Here is a 19,350-nt window from a genome sequence, read left to right on the forward strand (position 1 = left end):
CCCAAGGGTCTAAATCATCTGTATTCCAAAGCCCGCATCATCCAAAGCTCGCTTATGGTAATCTTGTGTGGTTCAAGGTGGCACAAAGCAGTTTTGAAGAATCTGGTATTATTGAAAAAGAACCTCTAATGTGCATACCTGAGGATCTTTCATTGCCCAGATATTTGCGGTGACCCAAGCGATATGGTGGTATTTGATGGATGAGCAGAAGCACTGTAAACATTGGACACCTCTGCAATGATTCAGAATCAAGCCAGACTGAAGATGTGCTACAATGATAACATTAGCATCTTTTCCCATTCCAAGACCGCAAGCTTTTTCTTTTAAAGGAGTCAAGTAGGAGTTACATTGCGTAGTGTTTCTTTAGCATGGGTAGTGTACGCTATTGGTGCATTTATATGGTATTGCATTCTATTTACAGCATTTATATAGCACTTACAACCCCTTTGTTGGCTGTGAAGTGCTTGCCTACATGGTGTAGGAAGCTGGCTCCGTATATAGTAGACCAAAACGAGGCACACAGTGTTAAGAGACCAGGCAACCCTTTTTGGTTTACAGAGGCAAAAATGATAACACCAAATGCTCTCTTTTGTGGTAGTGTGGGTGAGCAGTTTAGAGTTATCAGAGGGTAGTGCTAAGCATTTGTTTTACTCACAGAGGCAATAAATGACAGACACTCAAGAATAAAATCGCTACCAATTTACAACAATAAGTTGTATTTTTAAATACATTTTAATGCCAAGAACTTGCTTATCAGATAAATACTTTTTTAAAATATTGAATTTCCTAGGCAAGTAAACAGTTCAGTTAAATGCGTCTTTAAGCAGCAATGCTTCCCTATGGCAGAAAAGGCATATGTTGCATACAGTTATGTACAGTCCGTTCCTGAGGGGTTTCTTTTGGGACTTAAGGGAGCCAAGGTCCAAAGTACCACCTCCAGCAGCTACTCATTACCCGCCCTGGGGTGTCAAGGTGCAGAGGTGCTGGTTGGGTTGGCAGCTATGCATGCTGAGCCAGTGAAAAGGGGGGGGCACCTAGAAACAGGCTGCAAAGTGGGACTTAGAGACAAGTCGAGGAGCTTCCAACGGGGGCCTCTGGTTAAAGGGGCCCTGGGAACAAAGGGGCACAGCCGGCTTGTACCCGGACTGGGGCGCTCGGTGGAGAGTGGAAAGGGTTGGCTAAGATCTGTGCGTCCTAGGGCCTTGCGGTTGTCAGTCTCGCCAGTTGAGGTAGCAAAAATCATACAGCTGGACCACTCTGGAGGTGGGTCTCTGCGATGCTGACATCCCTCGACAGCTGCTCTGTCTCGTTGTAGTTGGAGTCTGGATTGGACTTTTACGGGCTCTGTTTGCTGCAAGGGGTCCAGCACCCCAGGTATTGGTCTTGTGCGGCTCCCCTCCGGTCAGTTCTGGAGCCCTCTCATTCGGTGGTGGGACTGATCTGACCTTCAAAAGCACAGGTACCTCTTCCATGGGGGTCAGCTGCGTCGGGCTTACCTCTTTGGTGCCTGTGGACTGCAGGGGAGTAGCTTATTTACTCCAGCGTAGATTTCTGGTAATGTGTGAAGGGCTGGTAGACTCCTGGGGTTCTCGGAAGCTGTCCAGCTGCAGGACAAGCCGGTGGTTACGATTGTCGAGACTGGTGCTGGCAGAGTTGGGCACCAAAAGTCCACAGCAGGTCTTCAGTTCTCTGGCTTTTTTGTCCTCTTCTTATGGATCTGTTGGCTCCAAGTTCCTGGTGTCTGGGGTGCCACCTAAATACTAAATTTGGGGGAGTTAAGGGGAGTCACAGGTAGTAGCCAATGTTCTACTTACCGTTAGGGTGACTACACCCTCTGTATGACCACTTACTGTGGGAAGTGGGCTTCACCCTGACCCAGAGAGTCTAATTCCATTGAAACAAAGATGGTGATATTCTAAAATTCGTGTTTCCATCAGATAGCCAACTTAAGGTTGGAATTAGCCTGAGGGGGGAACACGCCTCCTGACTAGCTAATTTTCCCACCTGTCCTGGTGCCAAATGGGCCCGGGGCAGGGCGTGGCATTTCTCCTGTCTATGGTCGCATATCAAAGGCGGCAGTGGCCTTTGAAGCCTCCTGCCTTGATATGCTGATCACTTAGCCATCATGCTTGAAGGAGGTGCAAAACCTCTGGCCGCAGCAAGCATTGTAGCTGTCCTCAGAGCGCAGGTACTCGCCTGCAAAGGGTAGGAGGGGCGGGGGGGGGGGTCCAGAACCCCGTCTTTGGTAGCAGACTGGTCTACACCAGTCAGCCAGTACACTAGTAGTCCGTTGGTTTACAGGGGCACCTCTGAGGTGCCCTCTGGTTGCATGCAATAATAAATCCATCACTGAAATAAGTGTGGGTTAATCGATACGAGATGATTGATATCAAACTTCTCTAGTTTCAGTGGAGTCATCAAGTAGCTGGGGAACTCGTAAATACCAGTGTCCTGAACATGTACTCAAAATGGCTCCCCTGGTCACCTGTAATTTCCAAGAATTGACTTAGACATCTCAGGGGCATATCTGCTTGCAGGTATGTCCACACGCAGTATAGTGCACCGTGCCTTAGGGCTGTAAGGCCTGCTGGAGGGTTGGCTTACCTATACTGCATGCAGTGCCTGCAAGTATGGCACACAGGAGGTATGCCATGTCTTGTCTTGATTTTTGTCTGCACCATGGCACGCTGCCTGCAATGGCAGTTTGTATGTTGGTGCCGAGGGGTCCCCTAGGATGGTACAATACATGCTGCAGCCTTTAGGAGCCCCGTTAGCCTCCTTGCCCTAGATACCAGGGGTACCATTTGCTAGGGACTTACAAGGGGTGCTAAATGTATTTCCGACTGGGGGAACAATTGTACATTTTTGGGAAAAGAGATCTGGCCCTGGGCACCTGGATAGCACGAACCCAGTGCATTTCGGTCAGAATTACATCAGATACCAGGCAAATAGTGGGGGTGACCATGTCAACAAGCATTTGCAATGCAATAGGTCTCGCAGTTGTTAAAGTTTGAGCTATTGGCATTGTAAGGATGGTGGAGTGGCCCTAAAGGGTGGTGGAGTGGCCCTAAGGATGGTGGAGTGGCACACCCTGGACCTGCCGCCTAGTCCCTTTTGTAGTGTGCAGCTGTGGCACACGCATGGGTAGTGCCACTGTCCTGACTGGAAATCAAGGACAGGAGGTCGCACCAGAACAGTAGCCCCAGAAGAGGACTGGCAGCTGTGCAGTTGCATACCCCACATCGGGTCCAAATGAGCTTAAGGACTCCGCCCAGAAGTGCAGCATAAGGACTATGACATGCGGAGGTGGAGGACACATTTCCTCTGAGACATTCTAGTCGCCTGTCCCCTTTTACTCGCTTGAAACAATTCACCTCTGTTCTAGCACATACATGTTAAACCAGGAGCAGAATTGGCGACTGTGCAGTTCCTATAGAATAGTGTATATTTCCACATGCTAAATGAGGACATTTTTTTTTTTCCAGCGTTGCTAACACTGACAATATATGCATAATAAATACTTAAACTGCATATAGAATGTGTATACGTGCAACCGGAAACTTTGAAAGTCAAAGGAATGTTCAATATTGAGTGCATTTGTACACATTCCTTTCTTTGGTTAGATGACCGGCGGGCGGTTCTGTCACTGTGTTGCTCTCTCTCCCCGCTCCGGCATCCAAGTTTTTTTTTTTTTGTTGCTGATTTATATAGCGCAAACTCGACCCGAAGGTGTTGGCACGCTTTACATGTGCACTGGTTACGTTACAAAAGGACACGTAATTTTTTTTAAAAATCTTTGGTAAGCACGGAGAGATTAAGTGATTTCTCTGTTCAAATTCTGAGTGAAAATAACCAATGACAAACGTGTGTTGGAGCGCTTTACATGTGCACCGGTTACGTTACAAGAGGACACATTAATTTTTTTAAATCTTTGGTAGGCACGGGGAGATTATGTGATTTTTGCCGTTCAAACTGAGTGAAAATAACTTTCTCCCCAAAGCTTTGAAATGGAAATGCTGGACTCCCAAAGCCCTCGCCTGCCTGCATTTCAGGCGCCGAACGCCACAGACTGTGAACAGAGCACTGCGAGGAGCGGCGCCGGGGGTGGACGGGAGCCATAACTTGGAGACCCTGAGAGGACCCGTGTGCGCCTGAGGAGGGGGCAGGGTGAACTGGCTGAACAGCGAGGTTAGGTACGACACCTGAGGGTGAGGGAAGTGGAGCCTGGCTGCTCTGAGAGGACACGTGCGCCTGACAGACCGGGCAGGGCGCACTTGGATACCCAAGGACATGTGCGGCCCCCGAGGAGGATGGCAGGGTGAAGTTTGCTGCACTGCGAAGCACAGCATGACGAGGAAGGTTGAGCTTCACAGCTCGGCGATGAAGTCAGCGTCAGGGGAAGTGAGAAAGCTGCATTCGGCTGCACAACGTGAAACAGCACTTGAGGAAAAGACGAGCCTGGTTTGGAAGGACTGTGTGAGGCGGGCGCAGCACCTGCGCAGGGGGTGCCTGGGCGTTGGCGCACATCGCAACACTGCCCTTAAACACCCAAATTGTGGCTGATATTTGAGCCCACAGTCTCTGAGGTCGTGCGCACTGAAAGACGCCGTGAGCGTGCACATCGGCTGTCTGGGGAAAGTGCACATCTCCTGTCCCACTTCCAAACTCAAGTGGACGACAATAGATCTCGCTAGCGAGCAGCTGCGCTGCGTCGCTAGGCGAGACCTAAAATGTGGCACTTTCCTACACATGGGCAGCACACTACGCCTGGAAGGGTGTTGCATTTGTTTCTGACCATATGAAGGAAGTGTTTCCATGTCATGTGTGATGACCAAAGACATCCATTGTCCTGTTATGGGACGCATGGCTTAGCAGTGTAGTGAATGAAGAGGGATGAAAGAAAAACTCAGTTTATAGTTTTTAGTAAGCTATCACTTCTGCAGGTCCATTTATGCTATTTCTTATAACAGTCTAGTTATGTGGTAACTTCACTAGATTGTTCACACTGGTAGTTTATATAACGTTTTTGGTCCTGAGCAAGCATGATTAGAGAGACAAATAGTGTGGAACATCTGCTGAGATGGGCTTTTTTTTTTTTTACTATGTCTGAATGTCATTGTGAGATGTGAAGAAACAATCATATCATAGATTGTAGCCAGGTAGGACCTGCAGTGGAAGACTAGATTAGAGTCAGATTGGCGAGCAGGGAAAGGTCTCTTCTGTTATTCCATGAATGTTCAACTGGTGATAGCTGCTTTACTGGCTGGTACATTACTGGGTGATGTGCAAGACCTGCCGCAGATATGTCTTTTGTAAGTGTAAGGAGATTTTGTTATAGTTGGCAACAGGTGAGGTTGAATGATTTAATCAAGTTTAGTAAGGGGGTTAGGTGGATGTTTAATAACATGGGCTATGATGGACCTCTAGGGACATCAAAGGGCTGGGTTTTAGGAGGAGTTGTGAAAGGTAGTAGGTAAACTACACTTTCTCTGAGGTAAGAAGCAATCCATTTGAAAGGATTTTCACTTCTCTCTAGATTAATTCTTTGTAGAAGTGTGTAGTCAAAGGCAGCAGATAAATCAAGAAGCAATAGGGTGTCTACTCTGTTCTTGTCCACTGTTGGTTTTAGGTCATCCCAAATGTATGTGATCACGGACTCTTGCCTCTGTCTGGTCTGAAGCCAGGCTATTATTACATGCTATCGGGATATTTCCCTCCTATTCCTCCTCCCTCTTCTATCCTGGGTTCCCAACCTCCCACCTTAGTTCTGGAGAAGCTGCCATTCATTTTAAGTACAAAGATAATTAAGGTGTTCTGCTTTTGAATCTTGAATCTTTGCTTTATGACACCAGGAGGTATCTATGTATACCAATGTAATGATTTGTGCTTTTTTTCTACTATCCGGTCAGCGTTTATGTTCCAATAAATTATGCTGAAAATGTATCCATTTAGAAGTGTCATTTATAGGCACTAGTGTCCTGATCAACCTATAAATGAGCTACCCTGTGGTTTGAGAAATGTGAAACCACTTTTCTTCTCACGTCTGACTGTATAAAAGGTTTTTCAACTCCAATTTAACCATTCAAGATGAGTCATAGGCACCTGCCTTCAGAAAGCAAATGATAGCAGAGTCTAGGTTAACTGGTAATTGAGAATGTTACTCAGATGGCATGGCACCATTGAGAGTAGATATTACTTGTGTTACCCTGGCAGCTGTAAATAGTTTATATTTTATTTTTTGTAAGGGCATGTGTTGTGGGATTACAAGTTTGATTATGCTCCCATCCCAGAAAATTCATTTTGTATACTTGTATTTTGTTGCTGTGGTTATTTGTAGGAACAAGTGGCTGTATTCTTTTTGTTACAGTACTCTGCTTACATTGTTCTCGCTTTTGTGTTTTAAGGAATTAAGGAGTCTGACACCGGGCTGGCACCACCAGCACTCTGGGATTTGGCTGCAGATAAGCAGACACTTCAAAGTGAGCAGCCATTGCAAGTAGCAAGGTAAGCAAATGAGAAATGTTCTGTGGTGTGCACCATCATCTCACCCCCTCTTAGAGTTTTCACGTCATGTGGACCGATTTGCTTGATTCATGACTTCTCTGAGGTTGATGCATGAAAATAAAGAAACCAATAACGAGGACAATTAAAAAAAAAAAAGCTATAACACATTATTATTGTGGTGAAAAATAAGCATTTCTTTTCTTGTAATAAAAGGGGAAAGGGTTATTAGTGAGGGTTGGGGAAATTATTAGAATTAGAATAATGGCATGCGGTATTGTAAGAGTCAGTGTAAGAATGTTATGTAGTAGGCAACCTTTTTGGTTAGGGGTTTTATGCAGTTTCATTTTTTGGCTGTCTCAGAATGGCTTCTTCATCATTGTTAATAGAATGATAAATGGTATTTGGGTCATTTAAAGGGGCTCCCTAGTATTGCTGCTTTCTATATTTTAACATAGAGCTCCCTTTGTCGTTTAGGTCAGATATTAGCCAAGACTTTTTAATGTATAAAAGTGTATATAATATACTTGCTGATAGGGTCTTTCAGCCAGGCCAGGAAATGGTTCAGCCCACTCGAATATTTAAACCTCTTAGCTTTGCCACTGCTTGTGATTCGTAGTTCTGGAGGTTACACATTTTAATAAAACGATTGTTATATATTGTCTTTGAGTCAGCTTTCTTTATTCATTTGTCAGTTGTGATTCCTGCTTTTGTTCCGCCCACCGCAGCATATAGTATGGTACAGGGTCAGCTCATGTCAGTCATTAGCTAACCATTATTTGCGTGATGCCATTTTACTCTTTCACAGTATGCGCTGTAATACAAAAGGTTTCCCCTTATTGCGCTTTACAAAAAACGCTCACCAACATTAGGAAAGTTAAAGGTCAGCAGCCAATGCCAGACCTATTGGCTTTGCTAATTCTTGTTTTTCTCTGCATTCTGGTAATTGCTTTGTAAAGCACTGGCTTGTGATTGCACTTACTTTGTAGCTCTGCTGCAGTTGAACAGGACGAATCAACACTAATGACCAGTTCTATTTCTGTGGGAGCAAGGTACAAAACTCCGAAATGTCCCAGAGATTAAATTAGGTGTGATCTTCACCAGAGTACATTCCACATTGCAACTCCTTTTCCAGAGAAGTTGAGGAAGGAAAGTAGAACCCTTCATTTTATTGAACCAAGGGAGGGCTCGAAAAAGCAAGTTTTTGGTTTTTATTCTTGAATGATGTCAGATATACAAGTTCCCGAGATCTGGTAATGAGTTTCACAGATATGCTCAGAGTGCCTCGATTGATCTTCCTGTGAGTGATAATGCAAAGAACAACACTGGATTGCGTGAATGATTTACAGGTGAAATTGGATATTCTGAGATTTATTTTAAATGTAGAGATGGCCTGGTTTTCTCTTCTATTATGAACTACTTCCTTTTGTGCTTAAAATGTCCTTGAAATAATTTTTCTTAAGCGAACAAGGGAACATTTTCTTTTTTTGTACTCTTTACACCCTGGTTCCCTGGTAGGATTATTAGGTAGCCCAGAGTATCTTAGGTTTGAACATTATCAAAAATGGGTGGCATGGTTGCAAGTTTAGTTCAAGGATGAACTGGTTTTGTTATGTAAAAATTACACACTAACGCTATCTTCAGCATACAGGAGAATAAGAAAACAAAGAATAATGTGTGCATAGAAGTGTTGAGTATTGTTGGTATTCCTGTGCATTGTCCAGCAGTCCTTAAACCACACTCACTGAGCTCTAGCGATTTGTACAGAAAGGAAGAATGAAGCTGAATTATTGCAACCGGTGCCCTGGAGCTGTGCCATGTTCAGTAACCTGTTATTTGGTATGCGGTCGTGGGGTTTGGAGACAAACAACATAGTAAAACTTCAAGAGAAAGATTGTTAAAATCTTGGGTATGCTTTGTAGGGCTTTGTACTCCAGAGTATTTAGCCCACATTGTTCTTACTCCAGTTGCCAGTAAATGTATGAAAAGACAGAAGATATGAATGCGTAGATTTTTAGGGCACTTTACTACATTTAACAAAATGCATCTAATCGGATGTAGTCGAATCTCATTACTTAAGATGGGGGAAAATCCATTTGATAACAACACTCTCTTGTCTTAAGGAAAACTCACACTGCCGTCGGGATAAGCCGGTCTAAGACAAACGTAGCTCACATGGTAGGCAATGGAAATTCAAAGATCTGAGACGCTCACAAACAGGAAACTTGGTGGGGGTGCCAGCATGCCTGGCTCCAAGATGGGCGTACTTCTGTGTGGTACCTTGTGCCAGGGCTCAAAATTCTTCTTCATCCACCTCAGATAGGCCTATCTGACAGGCTGATACCGGTGCAAGTGTGGGTGACCCCAGCAGCATTCCAGGAATACCCGCTTCTCCCAGATCCATCATCATGCGAGGTCAGGGGCAGTAGCGACTGTAGGGCGAGGAGGCCTACAGAGCTGCCTTATTGGCATGCTGGATTGGCAGTGATGAGCTGTGGTAGGCCTGCCACAGAGAACCCGTTACGCCCTGCTTTGCTCGTAGAGGCGACTTCTCACTGGCTGATTGGGCTGTATGCTGTTGTCAGACTTGACCATGCGTTCTTACCTGAGCCCGCAAGGTTGAATTTCGCAGAGACGTTATGGACCAACTTCCCAGTACCCTACCTTATAACCTGTGTATTCTGTAATTCACTTAGGATACGCAGTAGGGTCCGGGGAGGAGGGGCGGATACTGGACGCTTGAGGAATCTTTGTTGTCGACCTGCGAGGCAACAAGAACTCACTATCAGTACCCTCTAATTCCTTTTATAGGATTAGTCTTTCTCTAAGCATGTCTAAACGCCCCGATATTAATTAAGCACTCCTACCTGCGAGCTAAAGATGTTAGGCGCAGTGTCCAGGCATTCTTGTGTAGTGAATTTAGTGGTGTACACGGCGTGGTTTACCTCACTAGATCTTCAAAGATGGTAGTGCTATGAAAACAAATATCACACAACTGTAAGGCATACTCAGTCTTTGTTTCTTCAAACACTATAATAATTACATCTGCAATGATACTATCAGTTTCACGCAGAACTCTTGTATCCACCAATGATCTAAAGAAACAATACAATTCCTAAATCACACGTTAATAATCTTGATACCTTGATCCAGTGTTTTCTTTTTTTGAATATCCAGAGTGCTAAAAAGCGCAATTCTTCAACAGTTTCTTCTTTTGGTCTCCAAGTCTTTTCCTAAAGTGACTTCAAGAAAAGAGTCCAAAAATTAGTTTGTGTGTTTACTCACACTTTAGCTTAAAAAGCAATACTTTCTTGCGAAGGGCGCTGTAAAATTGAAGTCTTTGTACTTAGCTTTCTTTTTGTGTTCTCAGGATCGATGTCGTGATGGAATTCAGAAACAGAATGAAGCGCAAGACCGCCGCGTCAGTTCCAGAAAAGCATCCTTGGAAACCAACTCTTCTCTGGCAACGATCGGAAGGCTAAGTACCTTCCAGAACTGGGGTGTGGCCTTAAATAGTAATGTCACACCCAAGTTGGCGGCCACGTTGACGCACGCACGACGTAGCGTGTTGTTGCTAAGTGCCATTCCTTTCCTTTCTCAGATGCATACTCGTGTAACTCAACCGGCTCGAGTTTGCACGCATTTTTCTCTTGCCTACAAACCTGGAATTATATTTATTAAACAGCTTTGTAATGTACACAATTTAACGCGCAGAATCCTGTAGTTGAAAACCAGAGCAAAATCTTGAAATGACATAATTCGGAGTATGATGGCTCAAATACACAACAAAGTTCAAATCACAACACGAGTATATATAAGACACCATTACATTTACGGTCGTCCTGGTTGCACGGGACAGGGGTGGGTTTTGTAACTGGACATGTTTTTTAATCATTAGGATTCATAGTAATCCCCTTGGTTAAGTACCTGGCAATGCCTTAAAATCTCAGGAGGCTCAATTGCCAGTTTTCCCTGGCACATCCTTACAATCTAGGTAATTGTGACAGCTGTGGTGAACCTCAGTCGTTCAACTGCTTGGAGCCTTCGTGAGCCCTCCCTGACAGACATAGGGAGCAGTGCGGTGGAACTCTGCAACCACATCCTTGGTGCTGCTTGTGCCATGAGTAGGACCTAAAATTGCGATCTTGGCAACATTGTCCTTGATGCCCCACTGTTGGAGAGATACGGGGCACACGGACGGTGAGGAGATTGAGCCTGCAGGAGGCCCCCCTTGATTATACTGAGACACGCGGTGGTCAGGCCCTGTATTTGCACCTTGATCCGATTATAGGCACAGAGGCCGCTGACCCGCTTAATCCCTGATTATTGACGGTGGGCTATTCAGTTGCAGCCCGCCTTGTGCTGGTGAGTCACTCGGGGGTGGAACCGGGCTGACAGTTGCAGGGCCCATTGGACACTGCACTGTTTGATAGCGTTTACATGTTGTACATCCCACCCAGATCGCATAGATGGTTACACATTCGACACCCTGATGACTTCTAACTGTGGGCTTTCTTATTCATCCTTGGCAACTCAGGCTCTATATTGGAGAGGGGAGCATCAAGAATGACTTTGCATTGGCGGTGATGCCCAAATCTACATCCCGGTCCTGTTGCTTATGTTGGGGGCACTGGCCGGTGTATTCCCAGGCTCTGTTTGTTACCTGTGAGCCCCTACAGCTACACTCCACTGTGTGTGGACTGGGCGCTGTGGGCGAGGCTGGGTCGACCTGTCTGGTCTCCATAAAACAAGGCACAGTCCAATTGTGACACACCTCACCCAGATGGCATAGGCTTCAGCGCATTATACATCGTGGTAACTACCATTCGTGGACCCTCTTTCACGTCCTTAGTGGTTCCAGCTCTACCTTGGAGGGAGGAGCACTGAGCGTGTCTCCACAGACTTGAAAAGGCATTCCAAAATTGCATCTGAGGCCAGTCATGCCTTCAGACCATATTCTCAGTCAGAGAGCAAGGCGACAGTCGGAAATGGTGCCCACAGAGGATTCATATGTTAAGACTCTGCTCGTCACTGTGAGAAAGTGGCTCTGTATATACTGTTCCTTAATAGGTACAGGGTGTACAGAGTCCACAGACCCCCAGGGTTTAACAGAGGTTAAAGTTAGATATAACCTTACTCTCTAAAGTGGTAGCTTGGTCGAGCAGTAAGGCACTATCGGAGGACAGTGTAAAGCATTTGTTGTACACACTCAGTCAGCAAATGGTTTCACACACTCAATAACTGAACTCTAGGCCAATGGTTTATATATAAAAAATATATGCTTGTTTTATTTTAGAACCAACACTTGGATTTAAAATATACTTTCTCGACAGGTGATGTTTCATATAAACACTTTTGCAATATGCAATAGACTTTAGTAAACAGTTACAAGTGGTTGCAGTATGCAACTCTATTTTTAAACACAACAATACATTGAGCTCAATGGTAAATTCAAGTTATTTGCAACAGATTACTTTTTAGATTACTTTTGGAATTCCAGGACTGGATCCTAGATTCAGTCCTGGGTCAGTTCTCAGAATCAAGTGATGAAAGTCGACTTAAGTACTGTAATGATTTTTAACTAATATTTAGCTATTTTAAAAGTTGACACTTAGAAAATATTTCAGCGAAAACAGTCAATGATTCCCTATGGAAGAAATTCAGGCTACAGGTACAGTATGTTCTCGTTACTTTTGTAATCCAGTACTGGGTGCCTAGACTCAGTACTGGGACCTTTATCCAAAACAGGTAAGTAATTACGTTTTCAGATATTATACGATTTTTGAAGAATATTTAAAGATTGCAGAAATCGACACTTAGAAGAAATTTCACAGAAAAACAGTCAATGGTTTCCTATGGAAGAAAAGGGTAAGTACAGTTGTGGGTATTTTTCAGAGTCAGTGCTGGGCACCAAGATCCAGCACTGGGAGCTCACCTAAGAGCAGGTGAGTAAATTCTTTTTTGTCACTCAGCTGATTTTTGGTGAATATTCGAAGATTTGAAAAGTTCACACTTAGAAGAAATTTCAGGAAAAAGCCAGTCAATGTTACCCTATGAGGAAAATGGAGTTTGCGGTTTAAGGGTAAGTACTCGACTGGCAGAGTTGATGTTCTGGGCACAGACTCAGGGGTCTCCCAGGGTCAGGTAGGTACAGTTGGTTCACCCTCAGCTGCTCTAGGGCGGCCGGGTGCAGAGAGAGTTAGGCCCAATGTTATCCTATGAGGGATAGGGGGTCCTTGTTTGGTGGCTGCTCACTGGCAAGCCACGCGGCTGTGGGAGCTGGGCTCCTGGTCACATACTCAGGGCAAGCGGGGAAGTAGGTAGGTGTAGAGTTTTCACTGCTAGGGCCACTCGGGCGGTTGGGTGCAGAGGGCTTTTGAGCCTTTGGGCGCTCAATGGATTTCAATGGGAAATCACCGGTTTGGAAAAAGACTGCAAGCTCGGGGACGAGGACTCTTCAGGTGCCACCACCACTTCGAGAGGTAAGTTGGGTAGTTGGAGGATAAGTAGGTACCCCGGGATTGGGCACAGGGGGCCGTGGGGCGCCGCGTGCAGGGGTGCCTTTAGGTGTCGGGAAATCTTACCCTCTGTTGATCGCGGTTGGAGGGGGGGGGCACCTTGTTCTGAGGCTGCAGGCTTCTTCAGGAGTGTTGAGGGAGGTCCTTGGGTGCCGGACTCTGGGTCACAGTCGCCGTGGGGTCGTCCTCAGGGTCTTTGTTCACTCCGGCACTGGCCAGGCTTGGCTGGTGCAGAGTGTGCTGGGTTCGCGGTTCCGGGCTGCTGCCAGGGGTTGGAGATAGGTTTCGAGTAGAGCCTCTACTCATGGGAGTCCCAGGGGCTTTAAGAGCCAAAAGGTAGCCAGGTCCTCCGGGGTTGGTGAGGTTGCTAGCCACAAGAGATGCCGCGCAGGAGCAGGTTCGAGGGTCGACAGGCCGGTAGGGCTGAGGCCAAAGCAGTTGGTGTCTTCCTCTTTTCAGCAACTGCAGGGCAGGTCTTCTTTCTTCTTGCTCTTCGTAGTTTTGAATCTGGAATCTGGGGAAGGAAGGTTCAGGGTGCCCCTAAATACTAGACCTAGGGGCGTCACAGGTAGGTGAAGGGCAGGGACCAATGGGGTCCCCGTCCTGGGGTGGGTACACCCCCTATCCTGCCTCTCTCCTGTGAGAAGGGGGCAGCAGCCCAGTCCTGATAGGGTAGGGCTCCCCATCTTCAAGACGGCGAGAGCCCGGAGATGCGCCTCACCTCGCCTCCCCCACCTGAGGGGTGGGGTTGGCAGGCTGGCACATCCCCTGTCCTTATCCGGGGCCTCCGGCCAAAGCTTCCCGCCAGAGTGGGGGGTTGCAGGGGCCTGGGGAAGCTCACAGAGGCGGCATGCCTTTGAAGCTTCCCCCTGCCCATCCTGGGGTAGAAGATTTAGCACCTCGCCCAGGATGTGCATTGTTGCAGGACCAGGAGAGCAAGGGCTCTCCTACCCAGGGGTCCAGCAACATGTCTGCTGGGTGGCAGCCTAGGCAGCCTCAGAGCAGACGTGGATTTGTAGGTTAGGTTTAAGGGGGCACCTCTAAGATGCCCTCTGGGGTGCTGGGTACATTAAATCCCACACTGGCATCAGTGTGGGTTTAATGTGCTGAGAAGTTTGATACCAAACTTCTCAGTCTTTAGTGTTGCCATTATGGTGCTGTGGAGCTCGTGTTTGACGAGCTCTCAGCACCATGTACTCTTAAATGGCAGCACTGCACTTACAGGGCTCAGGAATGGACCTGGGCACTGTAGGGGCTCCTGTGCCCACACCATTGGCATAAGGCACCCAGCTAGAGGGGTGACTGATGTATGCCATGGCAGTGTAGGTGATGGGCATGGCACACAGGGATGCGTGCCATGTCGACTTTGTTTTTGTCTTCCACCCAAACACTCAGCCTGCAAAGGCAGTGTGTGTGTGTGTAAGGGTACATGGCCTCTAATGGTGGCACAAGGAGTGCTGCAGCTCTTAGAGGCCTTCCTTGGTCACAAAGCCCTGGGTACTTAGGGTACCATTTACCAGGGGCTGACATGTGGCCAGGGTTTGCCAATTTGGGTTTGGTTTGTTTTAGGGAAGGAACATAGGCCCTGGGCACCTGATTGGCAGGAGACCAGGGCACACTCAGTCAAAGTACATTCAGCAATTCAGCAAAAATTGGGTGCATACCATGCAAGAAAGATGGCACTTTCTCACAGTCACCATGCAAAAGAGCCTCCTTTCTATTGATACCAAACTGGACCTGCTATCAATAAGGTTGAACCAGATGAAACGTACCCTGTAAGAGGGATGCCGGACAATAGTTGAAACGCATATCTCAAAAATCGAAGATGACTCCTGCCACACAACAGAGAAGCTACTTAATATAGAGGATGCCATATTGTAGTCAGGGTAAAAATTAAGGCCTTAGAGGCTCAATCTTGCTGCAACAATTTACGTATGATTAGTATCCCGGAGTAGACTAATAGAGGCATTCTCATGATCCATGTTGAAAAAAATCCTAATTGCATTTATTTGGGGCTGATCAGTTCTTGCGCCTGTTTGCTGTTGAACAACCGCACCACTTCCTGGAGCCTGACCACTTCCCGGTGCTGTCTCGTGTTGTATTATAGCTTGGCTGCTGAACTTTAAAGGTCAAGATCTAGTACAATCCCTTACCCACGAGGGATTCTTATTATCAATTGGCCACGGATTTCATGATGGCAGTACAAGAGACTTGATGAGAACACTTGCCGTTAACATGAAAATTTCACCAGGTGGGCTTCACTCACAGTATGTTGTACCCAGCTCGGCTAAACATCATCCATAACGATAAGCCTTACATCTTCATGTCTCTGCAGAGTGCTAACCCCTTCATAAAAAAAGATTCCAAAGGTGGATACTATCCTCACTCCAACATCACCCCACTCAACAGATTCACATATGAGTGACCGTGTCTAACCATGGATGCCTCTGCTATATTACCTCTGACCTGGTTGATATCACGTGTCACCAGATGCAAATTTACTTATGTAAATTTGTTGCAATCTAAAGGTCAACCTGTCATGTCCTGTAGCCTACTGGACATCATTGAATCTGTTGTGGGTATTCCCAGCGCAATGAACTGATGACACATGGATTCATCGTCATCCTAAGTTGTTCAATTTTCATATGTTTGCCCTGGCTGGCACTTCTATTCTGCAGGTGTTGTTTAGCTGGCGCTTATGTACACCCTCCTCCCCCACCCCTCCAAAATACCAGGAGAGCGCTGTTTCATGTTTGCTAGCCTGTTGTGTTACAAGGTTCACTATGACTGTTAGACCGGTCATCCTTACAGTGGTCTTCCCCCAGACTTCTTGCCTGCTTTTTTGCTGTACCTTTATGTTGACCATAGGACTCTGAACCCTTTTACCACTGCTAACCAGTGCTAAAGTGCATGTGCTTCTCCAGCTGTATACACGATTGGCTTATCTAGTTTACTAATAAGACTCTTGTAAAGTGTAATCTAAATGTTAATAGTGGGCCTGCAGCACTAGTTGTGCCACCGACACAAGTAGCCTTTCAAACCTGTCTTAGGTCTGCCATTGCAAGGCCTGCGTGTGCAGTTTGCTGCCACTTTGACTTGGCATTTAAAACTACTTGCTCCCCTTTTATTACATATGTCACCCCTAGGATAGGCCCTGGGTAGCCCTAAGAGCAGGATGCTGTTTAACTAAAAGGTAGGACATGTACTTTTACTTTTTACTTGTCCTGGTGGTGACAGACAGCTAAATTAATGTTGCACTACTATGAGACCGACTGGAATGGTAATTATAAATCCTCTTTACTGGTAAAGTTGTATTTAACATTACTGTTTTAGAAACACACTTTTAGAAAGTGGACTTTACTCTGTTCTTACTCCTCTGTGTGCCTTGCCTTGTCTCCAATACATGTCTGGGATGGGTGACGGCTACACTTTATGCATTCCCTCTAGACAGCCACAAACACAAGAAGGGTGGGTGTAACCAAAAACTCATCTGCATTCATCTACATTTCTGAGCAGGAAAAGGGAGGGGGAGCTGACACACCTGAATTGACAGTGCCCTGTTCCCCCACAAAAAGCTGATTTACCCCCCCCCCCTTCCACCACACACACAGATATCCTGGCAGACAGGGCTGGGATGAAAGGGTAACTGTGCACTTCTACGGCCTGCTTTGAAGTCACCCCCTTCATAGGCACTTTTCGGTTTAAGTACTGGGGCCCTGATCCTACCGAGACAGTACGCTACTGGACATGTGAAGAACTCTGCCAGGAGTAAAGAGTGCTGTGCCACAAGGATTGTCACTCTGTTTGACTGAAGAACTGCTTCTCTGCTGCCCTGGTGCCTGCTGATCTCTGCTCTGTTTAGGGCAAGGATGGAACCCATCTCACTTGAACCCAGAGTGACTCCCAGGGCTTGTTGGCTTGCCATATGTTCTGAAGTCTTAGGGCCATCAAAGACTTCCTGCTGCTTCCGCTGGACAGCGCAATCTGGGAGTCCTCTCTTGCCTGAGGTGCTGAACTGGTCCTGGGCCTCAGAAGTGGGTTCTGCAGCTGTTTTGCTTCAAAATCGCCTATTTTGCGCCGAACAGGACAGATGCATTGTCCTTGGATGCAGTAGCTGATCAACGACATCGCCTCGACGGACTGCTTGGCTCGACATCGAGGTCGCACCTGCATAGTAAAGGGGTTTGTCGCCAAAGCCTTCCTCGATCGGCAACGTCACAGAAACTCCTCAATTCCTCACATCGAGCTTTCGACTTTGATGCATGCTCCATCCAAGATACTTGCGTCCTGTAGTCAACCTGCCCTTCATCGTGGTCGGCTCGAACATCGGATTTACCCCGGTCTAGCGCAACCTCAAGTAACCCTTTGGCGCTATTGTATTCTTTAATGATCATAACTTAGGCTCTGCTTGCTATATTGTTGTCATTTTGGTCTTGTTTTACTCATAACATGGTCTATTTTCTACACCTGTGTGGAGTCTTTTTGTGGTGTTTTCATTGTGTTAATATGTGTGTGTGTTGCACAAATACTTTACACACGGCATCTTTAGATAAGTCTGACTGCTCTGTGCCAAGGTACCACAGGGTGAGCACAGGTCATCTTTTAGTGTGTCTAGCTTACTCTGACTCTGATACCTACTTGGACAGGGTGCATACCTTTGCCAACTAGAGACCCAGTTTCTAACAGACTGGTTTGGTTTGGTAGGTGAGCTATCGGTGGGTAATTTCATTGGCATGTTGGGATGGTTGAAGTGGACGGGAGTTTTACTGTTTTTACACATTGCATATTGCCTCAGTTGTGACGCACATTCTCAATACACACTGTATGTTTTCCTGGTGAACACAGTCTCCACATGACTGTAGGGACTGCTTAGGCCAGTCACCTATATAGCATACTGTAGGAAGCTGGTTCTGTATATGGTATACCACTAGGTGGTTATACTGTGCACCAGGCACAGAGATTGCCTCAGAAGTGTACAGGGCTCAATGTAAACCCAAAGTGCTCTATTAGTGGTAGTCTGGGCGAGCAGTCTTAGGCCTAACAGAGGAGTTTAAGACATTTATTGCATACACATTGACCAATAACTGACACACGACACAAAAAAGAGATCCATACAAATTTAAAAAAATTAACTTTGTTTCAGTTTTATTTTATGACCAAGATCTTTGCAAAAAGGTAAGTACATTTTCAGGACAAATACTTTAGTCTTTTAAAAATAAACACTTAGTGCAATTTTAAAGCAGTTCAAAGATATCCTATGGAAGAAAACGACAATGCGGTTTCACTGGTAAGTACCCAACTTACAGTTCCAGTCTTTGGGGTTTAGGCTCAGCAGAGGGCAAGGTTCAGGTAAGCACAGAGTCTGCACCACCAGCGGCACAGGGGCGACCGGGTGCAGAGGTCAAATTCGAAGATGAGCCCAATGTCTTTTAACGGAGACTGGGGGTGCTTGGAGCCACACTGCTTGCAGGTAGGTAAATCGGTTGCAGGGGCCAAACTTTTGTGGGAAAGCAAGCACAGGGGGGCCAACAAGGCAGCACCAAACTTAAACCACCAGCAGCACAGGGGCGGACGGTTTAGGGTGCAAATACAGCGTCAGGCACCCCTATGCTTTTTAATGGAGAAAGTCGATTGGACAAACAGGCTGTATGCGCCGCACTGGATGCTGCAGGCACTACACCAGAGGCTGGAGGAGGGAGACTAGCGTCACAGGGACACCTTTGGTCGAGCTCCCCTAGGTCCAGGGGCTTCGGGTGCTGGGGTGTCCTTTGACTTTGGATTCTACTTATCGGGCCTGTTCCGGGTGGGGTCGGTGGAAGCCTCTGGGTTCACACTGCAGACGTCGTTGTGGAATCCAGGAGGGGTCGGCCAATGCTGGACTTGGACTTAGGATCTCTGGGGAACCTTGTCTGGGTCGGTGGGCCACCTGGACAAGGATTACTGATCCGGAGGGCACCAGAGTCCTTGGTGTTCTTTACTTGGAGACAGGTCTGATGTCTTTGGGAGTTCTGGTCTTCATCAAAGGTCAGGCAGTCCACCTCTGGTTCTAGAGGTCACTGGCTTCAGGACAGGCGTTGTCTTCTTTTGCAGGGTCTCTGAGCTTGAGACAGGCCAGTAGGGCTGGGGGCAAGTCAGTAGCTGTCTTCAGGCTTTGCTGCACAGCGTCTTCTTCGTCCTTCTTAAGTCGGCAGGAACTAGTTTCAGTGGCTGGGGGAACCACCTAATACTAAATTCAGGGGCATTTTTAAAGAGTGTTGTGTAGAGCCAATGGGCACCTTACCTTGGGTGCCTGCACCCTCAATTGTGCCACCCTCCTGTGGGAGGGGGCATA

At 46.6% G+C, this 19,350-nt stretch overlaps 1 protein-coding gene across 1 annotated transcript in view; it reads left to right on the forward strand.

Annotated features, from left to right (window-relative positions):
* PSMC2 (proteasome 26S subunit, ATPase 2) overlaps window positions 1-19,350 on the forward strand; it is a 134,870-nt gene that overhangs the window by 80,938 nt on the left and 34,582 nt on the right. Inside the window, exon 4 of the mRNA XM_085654027.1 lies at window positions 6,405-6,504. Within this exon, the coding sequence (XP_085510153.1) occupies window positions 6,405-6,504 (100 nt within the window). The remainder of the gene's footprint in view (window positions 1-6,404; window positions 6,505-19,350) is intronic.

The sequence above is a fragment of the Triturus cristatus genome, chromosome 4_1, assembly GCF_964204655.1.
Source record: "Triturus cristatus chromosome 4_1, aTriCri1.1, whole genome shotgun sequence".
Taxonomy (NCBI): Eukaryota; Metazoa; Chordata; class Amphibia; order Caudata; family Salamandridae; genus Triturus; species Triturus cristatus.